Genomic DNA, 13,539 nt, shown 5'->3' on the forward strand with positions numbered 1-13,539 from the left:
AGGATCTACTCTTTAGTCAGTATTACCTCTCTTCCATTAAAGACGTGCTCTGCGTCCTTTTCTTGTTATGATGACCCTAGGTTCTTGAATGTGTGTGTGTGTGTGTGTGTGTTGTGTATGTATGTATGTATGTATGTACATAAGTGGATTTAGAATCAGACTAGCTAAAATCAGAAAGATTCAACTCCATATTGGTTGGATTGTTTTAGATTTTATTAGACAGGGTTACTTAACCTCATCTTTACTGTCATTGTTATTGGAAAAGAGTTCAGGGGATGGGCCAAACAAAAAGAGAGCTTAACTCCCCAATCTGACAACTAAAAATCACTAGACACAAATTCATAAGTGAGAGGCCATGGAGTATAATGGATTGCATATTGGACTTGGAATAGGGAAGTCCTGGGTTCGTATTTCACTTTCAACACTTAGTTCTGTGAGAAAGGGAAAATAACCTCTCTAAATTTTATGTTCATTATTTATCAAATGAAGACAATACTTGCAGTGATTATTTCAAAAGATTGCCAGGGAATTCAAAGGAGATAATGAATGTAAAGCATTTTTTAAACCTTAAGTGCTCTACCAATATTAGCAATTTTAATTATTATTCCCATTTTTCTTTGTAATCTAACTATAGTAAAGGGGTAACATAGTAAAGTATGTATCTCTTTTATTTAGCCTGGAGTTGCTAATAATTATAATAACAGATAAAATGTATGATACTTTAAATTGGTATGTATGTTATTTCATTTGTTCTACACATTACCCTTGTGAGACAGGTTCTATGGCTGATTTCCCTTTTACACATGAAAAAAAGGGAAGAGTAGAAAAATGAAATGATTTATAAAGGATAACTCAGTGAATAATTTTTGAGATAGGATTTAAATTTAGGTCTTTCTCATTCCAAGCTCAGTACTTTGTCCACAATGCCATCTAACTATAATCAGGGTATATAGTCATGTCTAAATTTCCCCAAATGTGGCTACCAAGGGCCTTTTTTTTTTGGACTGGTCTGTTGGTCAAAAGAGTGAGATTATCCAGAATTGGACTAAGTACTTGAAAGCAATCTCTTAGAATGTCTTACTTATAAGCATATATGGAATTTTAAAAGAATGGATTTAAAGCATTTCTATGGAATAAGGGTAAAAAGTTCCCAGAATATGAGATCAACCTGGGAGTTCTTCTCCCTTCCCTTTAGGATTGCAGTTTTAAAACTAGAAGGTATATAGAAGTCATCTGACCCAACTCCTCTCATTTTATAAGGAAATTGAAGCCTTGAAAAATCTTGTTCTCCCCTCCCCTCCCCTCCCCTCCCCTCCCCTCCCCTCCCCTCCCCTCCCCTCCCCTCCCCTTTCCTCCCCTCCCCTCCTCTCCTGAGTTCCAGTTCCATATCTCCAACTCTATATTGGTCATTTTCTACTTGAAAGCCTCACTATCACCTTAGCTTAAATTTATGTAAACCAGAATTTGTCCTCTAACCTCTATAAATCTGTCTTTCCTCCCAATTTACCTAATTTATGTTAACACCATCTCTCAGTAATCCAGGCTTGAAATCTTTGAGTCATCTTTTCTTTTTCTCTTTGCCTAAATTCCCAACCACAACTAATTGCTAAATGCTTTTCATTTGACCTCCATAATATTGCTTCCCTGAGTTTTGCTTCCTAGGTAAATAACCAGTACAAGCTAGAATGGACTACCCTCTAGCCCCACTGCTCCTGGTTGAGTGCTTGAAGTCTTCCTCCACGTAGAATAATTTAGTCTGATAGAGGAGACTCCTTGACCCAGACCTAGAAGAAAGAGCATTGGAACTGGAAAAACCCAGCAGTGGGGTATTGAGGAAAGAGCACTGATTATGGAGCCAAAGGACCTGCCTTTGACACATAACCTGTGTAACTTTGAGGAAGTGACAACTTTCTTGGGTTATTTGAAGATTTTGGACTAAATGACCTCAGAGGTCCCTTCCAACTCTTCATCTATGAAGTTAAACTTACGTTTTAATCCTGTCTCCAACAGTGGCTAAATTTATGTGTTCCAAGATAAGTCACTTAATCTAAGTAAGTATAAGTTTCCAAGTTCATAATAATATTTGTGAAATCTACCTATTGGGTTGTTGTGTGGAAAATATAAACTTTAAAGCTCTGTATAAATGTGGATAGTGGGTGGCTAGGTGGCGTAGTGGATAAAGCACTGGCCTTGGAGTCTGGAGTACCTGGGTTCAAATCCGGTTTCAGACACTTAATAATTACCTAGCTGTGTGGCCTTGGGCAAGCCACTTAGCCACATTTGCCTTGCAAAAAACCTAAAAAAAAATAAATGTGGATAGTTATTTTTGTCAGGGACAAAATAGAAGCTGTATCTGCTTCTATCTAGTTGCTTGGAAAGGAATATTTTGGGACTTTGACTCTTTCAGAGTCATCTTGAGTACTGCATATCAAAATAACATGATATGTTCTATCAATCATAGAACCATAGACACATGTAAATCCTGACTGCAAATCCCACCATAATGGTCATTTATTATGCCTTGATCCACTGTAGAATAGCTTTTAAATTATGAATATATGTGGTATATAGAAATATTTATAGTGTAGCTAGTGGTAGGACCTGGTGAAACAGGATTTTGGAGAAGTGACTGGCTATTGCCAATTTCTTGTCTCCTTGCACTACTGATGATGGAGATTAGAGATGTTACGCTCTTAACTGGGAGTTCCAGATTGCAGCCTGAACTACACTGAAATGTAATTGGGAGGGGGCAGCTAGGTGGTGCAGTGGATACAGCACTGGCCCTGGAGTCAGGAGTACCTGGGTTCGAATCCGGTCTCAGACACTTAATCATTACCCAGCTGTGTGGCCTTGGGCAAGCCACTTAACCCCATTGCCTTGCAAAAAAAAAAAAATAATAATAAAAAAGAAATATAATTGGGAAATGTTTACCAAAATAAATAGAAATGCAATAAAACACAGATAATTTTAATTTGTAGTTCTCTAAGTTGGTATGTTGCCATACAAATAATAGAGAGAATAGTGTCAGGAAAATGTGAGAAGCAAATACTTCAGATTCATGTCATTTTCCTAAGAATAGAATAATCCACAAGTACTTCAGTGGCTAAAGTGCTAGACTTGGAGTCAGAAAGGCCTGAATTTAAATCTTGAGGAATTAACTCCCTATGTGACCTGGGCAAGCCACTTCAACTTTCTTAGTTTCAGTTTCTTTGTCTATAAAAGAAAATAATAACATATATCTTTCAAGGTTGTTGGGGGACCAAATCACATAACATATATAAAGCTCTTTACAAACCTTAATGTACTATATAAATGGTAGCTGCTATTATCATAATGCTGATAAATAATTGCAAGAGAGAAGGATGGGGAAGAATAATTTTTTAAATTTTTTTAAAAATTTTTGGTTTTTGCAAGGCAAATGGGGTTAAGTGGCTTGCCCAAGGCCACACAGCTGGGTAATGATTAAGTGTCTGAGACCGGATTCGAACCCAGGTACTCCTGACTCCAAGGCCAGTGCTTTATCCACTATGCCACCTAGCCACCCCGATGGGGAAGAATCATTATGAGCAGAGTTTAGAATTTTCATCTAGGATCTACTTTTCTTCTTTTGGCAGTCACCATCATTTTCCATCTTTACCTTTTTTCCTCTTCACTTTTTCTTAGAGTGCTGAGTGGGGAACTAAATAAGGAGACTGTACTGAATTGGAGTAGGGAAATTGAGTATATCTGGGTTAGAAAGAGGTGTACAGCTTTCTAAACTAGGTCTGACACTTCAATTCAGACTTTACTAACTTAAGGCAAGGATAATAATCTAAAGGCACTAAAACTTCAGGTTCCCTGGGGCTAATCTCTCTGCTTGGCTTTTTTAATTATCTGATTAAAGCAGTTGAAAGTAAGGTGAGAATTACTACTAAGATTAATTCTTCTTGAAGATATAGTCTGAGTCAAAAAAAGTTTGTTAACTTATATGAATTCAGTTGATAGAAAAAATGGGAAGAAGAGAAAGAAGGATGTATTTTTTTAAGGGGAAGAACCTATTGCCTGCTTTCAATACAAGTCTCTTCCTCTATTAATTTAGTTGACCTAAGAGCAATATTCTAGGAGTTATTATTCAGTAACATATAATTTTCCTCCACCCTCATCCTCCTAAATTTTTTAAATTAGCATAACATCCCTCAGGCTCCATTAAAAATTATGGTCATATCTAGAGAAAGAGTGAGGCTGGCACAGTGCATGCATGATGAATATATTAAACCATTACTCAGGAATGTGGAAATGGCTGATGTACTACTGTACTCTTCATCTGTTCACAACTGCCCCTTTTGTAGCTTTAGTGATCTCAGCAATTTCCATGGGAGTTACCAGCATCCTCTCTCTATCAGGCTCTTGGAAGGACTGGTAGTGAATTATCATTGCTGCTACTACCTTTTCCATCACTTATGAATTCATATTAATAATCATCATTATCAATATCTACAATAATAGCAATTTATATAGCATTTTATATTTACAATAATATTTGCAGAATGTTATACATTTGTGATCTCTTTTGATAATCCATAACAACCTTGGTAGGTAAGTACTTCTTTTATCTCTATTTTAAAATTGTGGAAACTGAATTGAGTGAGGTTAGGTAACTTGCTAATGGTCCAACAGCTAGTACCTATCTGAGACTGGATTTGAACTTAGGTCTTTCTAATTCCAAGTTCTATTCTCTTCTCAGTACTTCACCTATCTGCCATCTGGTTTATTTTTTTCCATTTGCATTGTGTTTTCTTTGCAAATACCTGTGAAGCAAGCAGTATTACAAATAGTACAAATTACATTTCGCAGATGACTGCCAGGCCATTCTTGAGCTGAAATGGAAAAGCTGAAAAATTCCTGCCTGTGATCCTCAGAGAAGGTGGTATTCAATAACAAAACAAGTCCACAAGCATTCTAACAATGTGTGCTAGGCACTGTACAAAAAATACATAAAAGATAGATACACTAGAGAAAGACTTATTCAGTTGCTCATGAATCCTATCTGTTTTATCAATTAACTCTGATTAAAAAAGCATCTTCTCTTTAACCTGGGAACTGCACAAGGGCAAGTCTGTTCCTTTCAGTAATAGCCAATTCCACGTTTGAATGGGTCTAATTGTTAGGAATTTTTCCTGGACTATAGAATATATTTTCCTCTTCGCAACTTCTTTCTTTTTTCTTAGTCCTGCTTTCTTGAGCCAAGTAAAACAAATCTTATCTGTACTCACTGGAGAGCCCTCCAAGCACTTAAAGAGTTTTTTTTATCCTCATCAAGCCTTCTCTTCTTAGGACAAAAATATCTAGTTCCGTTAATGTTACTTCCCTCCCCTGAATACATTTCAGCTTGTCAAGGTCCTTTCTAAAATAAATTGGTTTCTTTCTGGTTCCTGGTCATAATAATTGAAACTACATTAAAACTTGTGCATTTTCTAATTATATAAAAATGGAAAATAAAAGTTGCTACCAAGTGGATCCCAGGCTTTTAGATTTGTATAATTTTTTGCAATGGACATTTATATGCAATAGGCTGCTAGGGTTGAAGCTATTAGGACTAAAACAAAATAAGGATGTTAGTAGAGTAAATTGGTGTACTGGTAGTGATTCTTTATCATGATCATCACTAATTTAGATGTATCTGTTTGTATGAGCTTGTTGTTCTTCATTAGAATGGGGGAAGAGGATATTCCATGTGAAGAAAATGTCATAAGAAAAGACATAGAACATAATCCATTGGAATAATTTGAATTGAAGTTGAATTGTAATCATTATTTAGGGAAAAAGAAAACGCTTCTGATACAATTAATTTCTTTGGAAATGAGAACGGCTGATGTCCTGCTGTAATATCCCATGAGATGACTCTAAAATATCTGAGGAAATGCTTATGAAATCCAAAGTCTGACAACTCTGAGCAAGCAGTCAAGACTTTTAGAGTCAACTGATAAGGAATTTCATGTGTTCTTCTAAGATCTCCCCAAATAACTTAGAACAAGCTCATGCTGAAGTTAACTGTAGGGAAATGGATTATTTGGTTACAACATCTCTGATGTACCAACTCCTGTTTTTGTTAGGTTTTTTTTTAATTCCCACAAGCTCTATTACTTGTGGACTTGTGTTTGGAGTTTTTGTTTAACCTTCCTTCTCTAGGAAACTCAGCATTGGGAAATCTCATTATGTTGATAGATTGAATCTTCCTGGTACTCAAATCTCATCGGTATCCTCTGGCTGTAAGGGAGGACCATGGGCTTCAGGAACTCAGAACAGCCTTATGCCTGTTTCCCACAAGTTCCATGCCTTTTGAACTTCCTGTAGACATGACTGAAACAATGCAACAAAAATAATTTTCAGACATCTTTGCATAATGAAAATTGCTCAGTAAATCCTTATAGTTTTATTGAGCTTGAAGAATTTGATATCTGACTTTAATTTCCAAAAGTTAGAGAGATAACTATTAAACATAAAACTGAAATTCTTCACTTAGGCTAAAAAAATAATAATTCTACATGTACCATATAGAGATAAGTTGCTGGACTACTACTGCTTGTCAAAAGATCCTAGAAATTTTAATGATTCTCTAAGTTTCTAAATCAATGCAAGTCAATATGTATATGTGGAAGCCAAAAATTCTATTGTGATTTTAGGCTATATTATTGGAAGCAGTTTCAAAAATTAAGGTGTAGTGGATTCTTTATATTCAACTTTGGTCAGACTACATTAGGAAGAATTCACACTTTGGAGGTTTACTAGCCTATCAACTGTGCTGCTGTGGGAAATTCAGTAAGGTTGTTGAACTATCTGGTTTCTGAGTGCCCTTTTAACTTTGAAATTGTGTGAATATTTAGTCCACTTTTGGGCATCACATTTATAATTAGAGCATGCTCAGAGGAAAGTGAACAGAATTGTATATTGACTAGAAACTGCGTCATAGGAAAAAATGATTGAAAAAACTGAGAGTGTTTAGTTTGAAAAAGAAGACTTGGTGGTGGAGATGTAGTTTCTAGATTCAAATATTGGAATGACTGTCATTAGGAAGAAATTAGACTTAGCTCTAAGTGGGCAGAACTATGTTGTCAGTATGAATTATAGAGAACACATTTCAGCTCAGCATTAGTGAACATTTTTTTTTTGACAATTGAAACTTTTCCAAAAATGGAATTGGTTGATTCTTTTTTTTTTAATTTTGGTGAGGCTATCAAGGTTAAGTGACTTGTCTAGGGTCACACAGCTAGTAAGTGTTAAGTGTCTGAGACTGGATTTGAAGTCATGACCTCTTGAGTCCAAAACTGGTGCTCTATCCATTACTTCACCTAGCTGCCATAAAGAATGAATTGACTCTGATGGTAATAAGTCACTGGAACTCTCCATTTAGAGATGGCATGATCAGTTGTCAAGCAGTGGTAGAGGGAATTCATATATCAGCTGTATAGTAGATCAAATTAGGAACTTTTATAGTTTTAGGATTTTATTTTTTTCATAAACATTAATTTCACTTCAAGTTGTATTTATTAAGGAACTACTATGTGCTAGATGCAAGGTATAGAAAAATATCTCTAGAAATAGCTCCTTTCCTCAATAAGTTTTCATATGATGGTGAGGGTAAAATGAACCCTGTTGGGAAAGTTAGGAAGTAAATCAAGGTTTCATGACTTTCTTTCATCATTGAAGAGTAGTTTTCACAATAGATTTAATATGTATAAATGTGTCCTTAGGTGTTATATTCAATAAACTATCCTGTTATTTTAATATCCTTTAGACATTTTTTATTTCTAGTATATTTCACATTAATTTTAATTTGAGAATGGTAACTTGTTCTAACATTTAAAAGACAAAGAGGTTTCATTATAGAATATGATTTGTAATTAGTCTTAAAAATGACTATTAATAGGAATTTGTGTTTGTACTGGCCAGAGGAGTCATTTTGATTGATATATAAATCCTATCTAAAGTGAGAATACCAACTTTAAGACAGATTAAAAGTAAAATGAGTTGTGGAAATTCTTTTTGTAGTGTATTTTTTGTCATTTTTCAAGTGAGTAATTAAGATAATATTTTGACTCCCAAATTTCTCTCATGATGAATTAAAAGATTTGTTTTACAATAATATGGGGAAATAATTTTCATCTTAGAAGAAAGACTGAAATAATATGATTGGAATGGGTTAATATGTTATTCAAGATAACATTTGTGATATTTGAGTGGTCTGGCAACTTAATGAAGTTGTCTTATTATGATTCATTGAAGAGCAATAGATTGTAGTAATCCAACCATTTCCTGTTAGAATTAAAATTTTTCTCATTGTTTTGTTTCATTGTTTGTTTTTCTCTTATCATCCAGCTTAACAGATGGCGGCACAATGTGTGACAAAGGTGGAGCTGAGTGTCTCCTGTGACAATCTTTTGGATAAAGATATAGGCTCAAAGTCAGACCCTTTATGTGTATTGCTCTTGAATACCAATGGACAGCAGTGGTATGAGGTAAAACATTAAAACATGAATTTGTAGGGAAGGGTGGTCTGCTTGTACTTTTGATAATGGAAAGCGGTTTTTAACAGTAATGAGCTACTAATCTAAAAGGAATCTTGTTTATATTAAAGCAAACACATTTAATCTGTTCTTTAAGTCATTCTCTAAGTAAATTTTCTAGATTCAGAAATTCCCATTAGCAATTAGATATTAGTCAAATTTGTTCAATAAAATGAAAGTTGAAACCTTTGAGCTTCAAAATATAAGTCTATGGTCCTGTGACTTTATCAACATCTTATTCTCTCCACAGGTTGAACGTACAGAAAAGATTAAAAATTGTTTGAATCCATCATTTACCAAAAAGTTTTTAATTGATTACTATTTTGAAGTGGTTCAGAGGCTGAAGTTTGGAATTTATGATATTGATAACAAGACTATTGATTTGAATGATGATGATTTCTTAGGAGAATTTGAAGGTACTTTGGGACAAGTAAGTATGACTCTTTATGCACTTTAAAATTCCCAAAGAAATTTATTAAAGTTTTTTTCTTACTTTTAGTATTATTTAGCTGTTTTTCAGTTATGTCTGTCTCTTTATGACCTCTTGGGATTTTCTTGGCAAAAATACTTGAGTGGCTTTTCATTTCCTTCTACAGCTAATTTTACAAATAAGGAAGCTGGGGCAAACAGGGTTAAGTAACTTGCCCCAGGTCACACAGCTAGTAAGTGTCTGAGGCTTATGTGAACTTTCTGATTCTAGATAATCATTAAAATTTCTAGGATTTTTTCACAAGTGATGGTCTAGGAAATTGTCTCTCATACAGTACTTGTAGAATTGATTACTTTTTAACTTAAGTATTGGATTTCAGTTTTCTGTCTTAATAACTATCACTCTAACCTTTGGAAATTAAAGTCAGATGTAAAATTCTCCAAGCTCAAAAGATTAAGGGGGGAAAAAGAGGAATTTAACAATGAAAACTAATTCTTTAACCCATTCTAATCTGTATATATTCCACATCCATATTCTTCTATTTCTATAAAAAGGAGGTGCAGTTTTTCAGCTCTTGTTCAGGTTCAGCCTTGATCATTACAATTAATTAGCATAAGGAATTTTTACTCTTTTCATTTAAAATATTGTTTTGTATATATATATATATATATATATATATCTATATATATAAATCTTTCTATGTGTATATATATAATTTTCTGGTTTTATTTGCTTCATTTTGCATCTGTTCCTACAAATCTTCATATGCTTCTCTGAATTCTTTGTATTTTTTTCAAATAATGCAACAAATGGTTATTCAATTATATTATCATTTTTCTTTAGTCATTCCACAATTGTTGGGAATCTTTGTTTCCAATTCTTGACCACCATAATAGGGCTGCTAAGAATATTCTGGCTATATATCTTTGACATCCAAGGCAACTAGATGTCATAGTGAATAGAGCTGTGGATATGAGATCATGAAGTCTTGAATATGAATTCTCCCTCAGTCACTTACTAGCTATATCACCTTCAGCAAGTCACTAAATATTTCATCCTCAGTTTTCTTCTCTGTAAAATGCATATAATACTACTTAACTCACAGAATTGTTGTGAGAATCAAAGGACAAAACACATGTAAAGCAACTTGTAAAACTTAAATTGTTATAAAAATGCTTGCTGTTACTCTTATATGCATACTTCTAAGAAATGTATACTTGTAAGAAAGAGTTTATTGTATAAGAATTAGATTTAAAACATTATATCTCTCCTCAAACCCAAGTCTTTTTTTTCATAGCGAAGTCTTTTAACATGATGAGGTTTTTTCCCTCACTTAGACTGCAAGTTCTATGAAGTCTACATTCATATAGAGTGTAGTCAACTTTGGCTGAGGAATATTTAAAAAAAAAAATTAGGGTGGCTAGGTGGTGTAGTGGATAAAGCACCGGCCCTGGAGTCAGGAGTACCTGGGTTCAAATCTGGTCTCAGACACTTAATAATTACCTAGCTGTGTGGCCTTGGGCAAGCCACTTAACCCCATTTGCCTTACAAAAAAAAAAATTAAATTCTGAGATTTTCAAGTTTGATCTGTTCTGTAAGTCTCACAAAGTTTTTAAGATTGGAAGGGATATAACATGTTCATGAACACACACTTGAATAAGTCTTTATTCCTCCAATATAGTATTTTAGACAAATGATTATCTGGTCTCCACTTGAAGTTTTCTGTTGTTGGAAAACTTAGGAGCTGTCCTGAGACATATGCTTCTGTACAACTCCGTTAGGACTCTTTTCTTAATATTGAACTTTAGTCTGCTGACTATACTGACTTCTATTCCAGGAATAGAAGATCTTAGCTCCATTGTGACCTTGATTGAGGTGCCACTATGGAGGGAAATGAATTTGTGGTAACAGCTCAAGTTTTCTAATGCTGAAAAATACTTTCACATTACTATTATCATAGCAAATGCAGAAGTGAGATAAGTAAAGTTATGTTATCCACCTTTTTGTAACTGAGGAAATGAAGTTCAAGAGGGTAACTTATTGAAGCTCCCAGAGCTAGTTTGTGGCAGATTTCAAATCCAATTTTGTAAAAGATTGCTGTTCAGTTATAATGTATACTTTTCATTCTGTTTTAATTTAATTCTGAATCCTTAAGTTTAAGTCTACAATTTTAACAAAATGTTCTCTTATGAATTCTTAGTATACCTCATTGTGACTCATGTTCCTTAAAGATTATGCATAATCTCAAGCAGATGCTACCAACTGGAAAAGTCTGATAGACAATTAATGTTTTCTCAGATAACCTAGTTAATTTCAGCAAGACCAGAATGTTGACCACCAAATAATAATTTTTAAATTTAAATTTTTCTGAGCAAACATATATTCTTCTTTTTGTCCCATCTTCCCAACTGAAAAACAGGAAAAAAAAATAAAACCCTTTTGGAAAATATATATAAACAAGCAAAGCAAATTATGGCATTGTTCAAAAATATATATATCTCATTCTGCATTGTGTACCTTTTTCTTCTCTTTTGTAGCATGTTTCTTTTTTGTTCTTTAGGGATCATGGTTTATTATTGCATTGATCAGAATTCTCAAGCCTTTAAGTTATTTTTCTTTATAATGTTACTTTTGTATACATTCTAATTCTATTTAAGTTCTAATTATGCTACATACATACATATGTATGTGTGTATCTGTGTATCATATACGTGTATACATATATATGCACTAGGTGGTACAGTGAGTAGAGTATCAGCTCTGGAGTCAGGAGGACGTGAGTTCAAATGTGGCCTCAAGACACTTGACTCCTACTAGATTGGAGACCTTGGGTAAGTCACTTAACTCTAATTGTCTCACATTCAGGACCATCTCTAGCTATACTGAACAATATGACTCCAGAGGAGAAAGTGAGGCTGGTGACTTAGTACAGCATCCCCTTACTCAAATTCAATTCACATGCTTATCATGGTATCACCTCCCTGATGTCATGGTTTTCGTCAAGAACAAAGGGCAAATATCAATTTTGCGCATTTCATTGTTTTTACTGTTCATATACACCTTACCAGTTTTTTTTAAAACCATCCATTTTGTCATTTATAATGACAGTAATATTCAATTTGCATTCATATGCCATAATTTTAGTTATTCCTCAATAGATGGGAATTGGACAGGTGACAGAATTTTCAAGTTATAATTCAGAAATTACTATTCTAGGTGAGAAAGAGTTACAATCTGTACCAGTGAATCTGTACTTTACCAGGCAGTATATGTATGAAGAAATCACAGATCATAGTATCATAATAGATTTAGATTGTACAGGAACATTTGAGGTCATCTACTCCAACCAACCTAAGGAAACTAATTTAAGTGACTTGCATAAATTCACAAATAGTAAGTGGCAGAGCCAGGCTTTGAACTCAAGTCCCCAGCCTTCAGATCCATTGCTCTTTCTACTTTATCATGTGGTCTTTGACTTTTTTTTTGAAGAACTTAATTGGATCTATAATCTCTTTGATTTGGTAGTCCTATTGTGATGCAAATCTCAATCTATGTATGGCTGTCCATCTTGGGTGACTTATAGTATGTCCTTTCACAAGTTTGCCATAGAGAATCCACCCAATATATTGGAGACCTTTCTCATTTTCTCTTCCTGGTATAAGAGTATCAGTGGGACATAGACTATTTGACTTTCTTCATTCATGTGATGTTATAAGCCCATCATGTCTTCCTATCAGACATTTACTCGATGACATTTTTTATTCCTGTGCTTTCTCAAAGGCTCTCATTGATTATACATTGCAGCTTGTTCATACCACTAGGCATCTCTTCATTTGTCTCTATATGATACTTGTTTTTTTGTTCATTGGAGGCAGTTGTACCATATAATGACACTAGTAGAATGTTAATATTGAAAAGATCTTTTGAACTATTAATTCCTTAACTGCACTTAGAATGTCATTCTTGAATTAAAAAATTTGAAAAGTATGTTAATCACAAAAAGTATTAATGTTAATCCGTAAGTTTATTATAAGTTAAAAATGAGTAATAATTATCCCACTAGAATTCTGACACAAGCAAGACATTTATCATTAAATCATTCAGACCGAGAATGAATTTCATTAATTTTTTTCATATTCAAATAATTTTCTTTTTAAAATTTTCCCCCCAACTACATGTAAAAGCATTAATGTCCAAAACCTTGAATTTCAAATTATCTCCCTTCTTCCCCCTCTGTTCCCTCCATTGAGAAAGTAAGTTACTTGGTGTAGGTTAAAAATGTGTAGCCATGAAAAACATTACTCACAAACAATGAGAACCTCAAGAAAAATAAAGTGAGCAAAAAATATGCTTCAATCTGTATTCAGACTCTATCAGCTCTGTCTTTGGGATGGATAGCATTCTGTATCATTAGTCCATCATAGAAATTGTTTCAACCTTTTTTTCCTCATAGTTGCTAACTATAGTTCACTTAAACCTATTCCCCCACCTCCATTTATTCTATTCTCTTACCTTTCACCTTGTCCCTCCTCAAAAGTGTGTGGTATCTAACTGCCCTCTCCCATG

General features: G+C 34.0%; 1 protein-coding gene across 2 annotated transcripts in view; it reads left to right on the forward strand.

Annotated features, from left to right (window-relative positions):
* CPNE3 (copine 3) overlaps nucleotides 1–13,539 on the forward strand; it is a 64,038-nt gene that overhangs the window by 13,121 nt on the left and 37,378 nt on the right. For both annotated transcript variants that reach the window (XM_074199597.1, XM_074199596.1), the window contains exons 2-3: nucleotides 8,356–8,495; nucleotides 8,794–8,973. In XM_074199597.1, coding sequence (XP_074055698.1) covers nucleotides 8,364–8,495; nucleotides 8,794–8,973 — 312 coding nt within the window. In that variant the 5' untranslated portion in view covers nucleotides 8,356–8,363. The remainder of the gene's footprint in view (nucleotides 1–8,355; nucleotides 8,496–8,793; nucleotides 8,974–13,539) is intronic.

Source organism: Macrotis lagotis, chromosome X, assembly GCF_037893015.1.
Source record: "Macrotis lagotis isolate mMagLag1 chromosome X, bilby.v1.9.chrom.fasta, whole genome shotgun sequence".
Taxonomy (NCBI): Eukaryota; Metazoa; Chordata; class Mammalia; order Peramelemorphia; family Peramelidae; genus Macrotis; species Macrotis lagotis.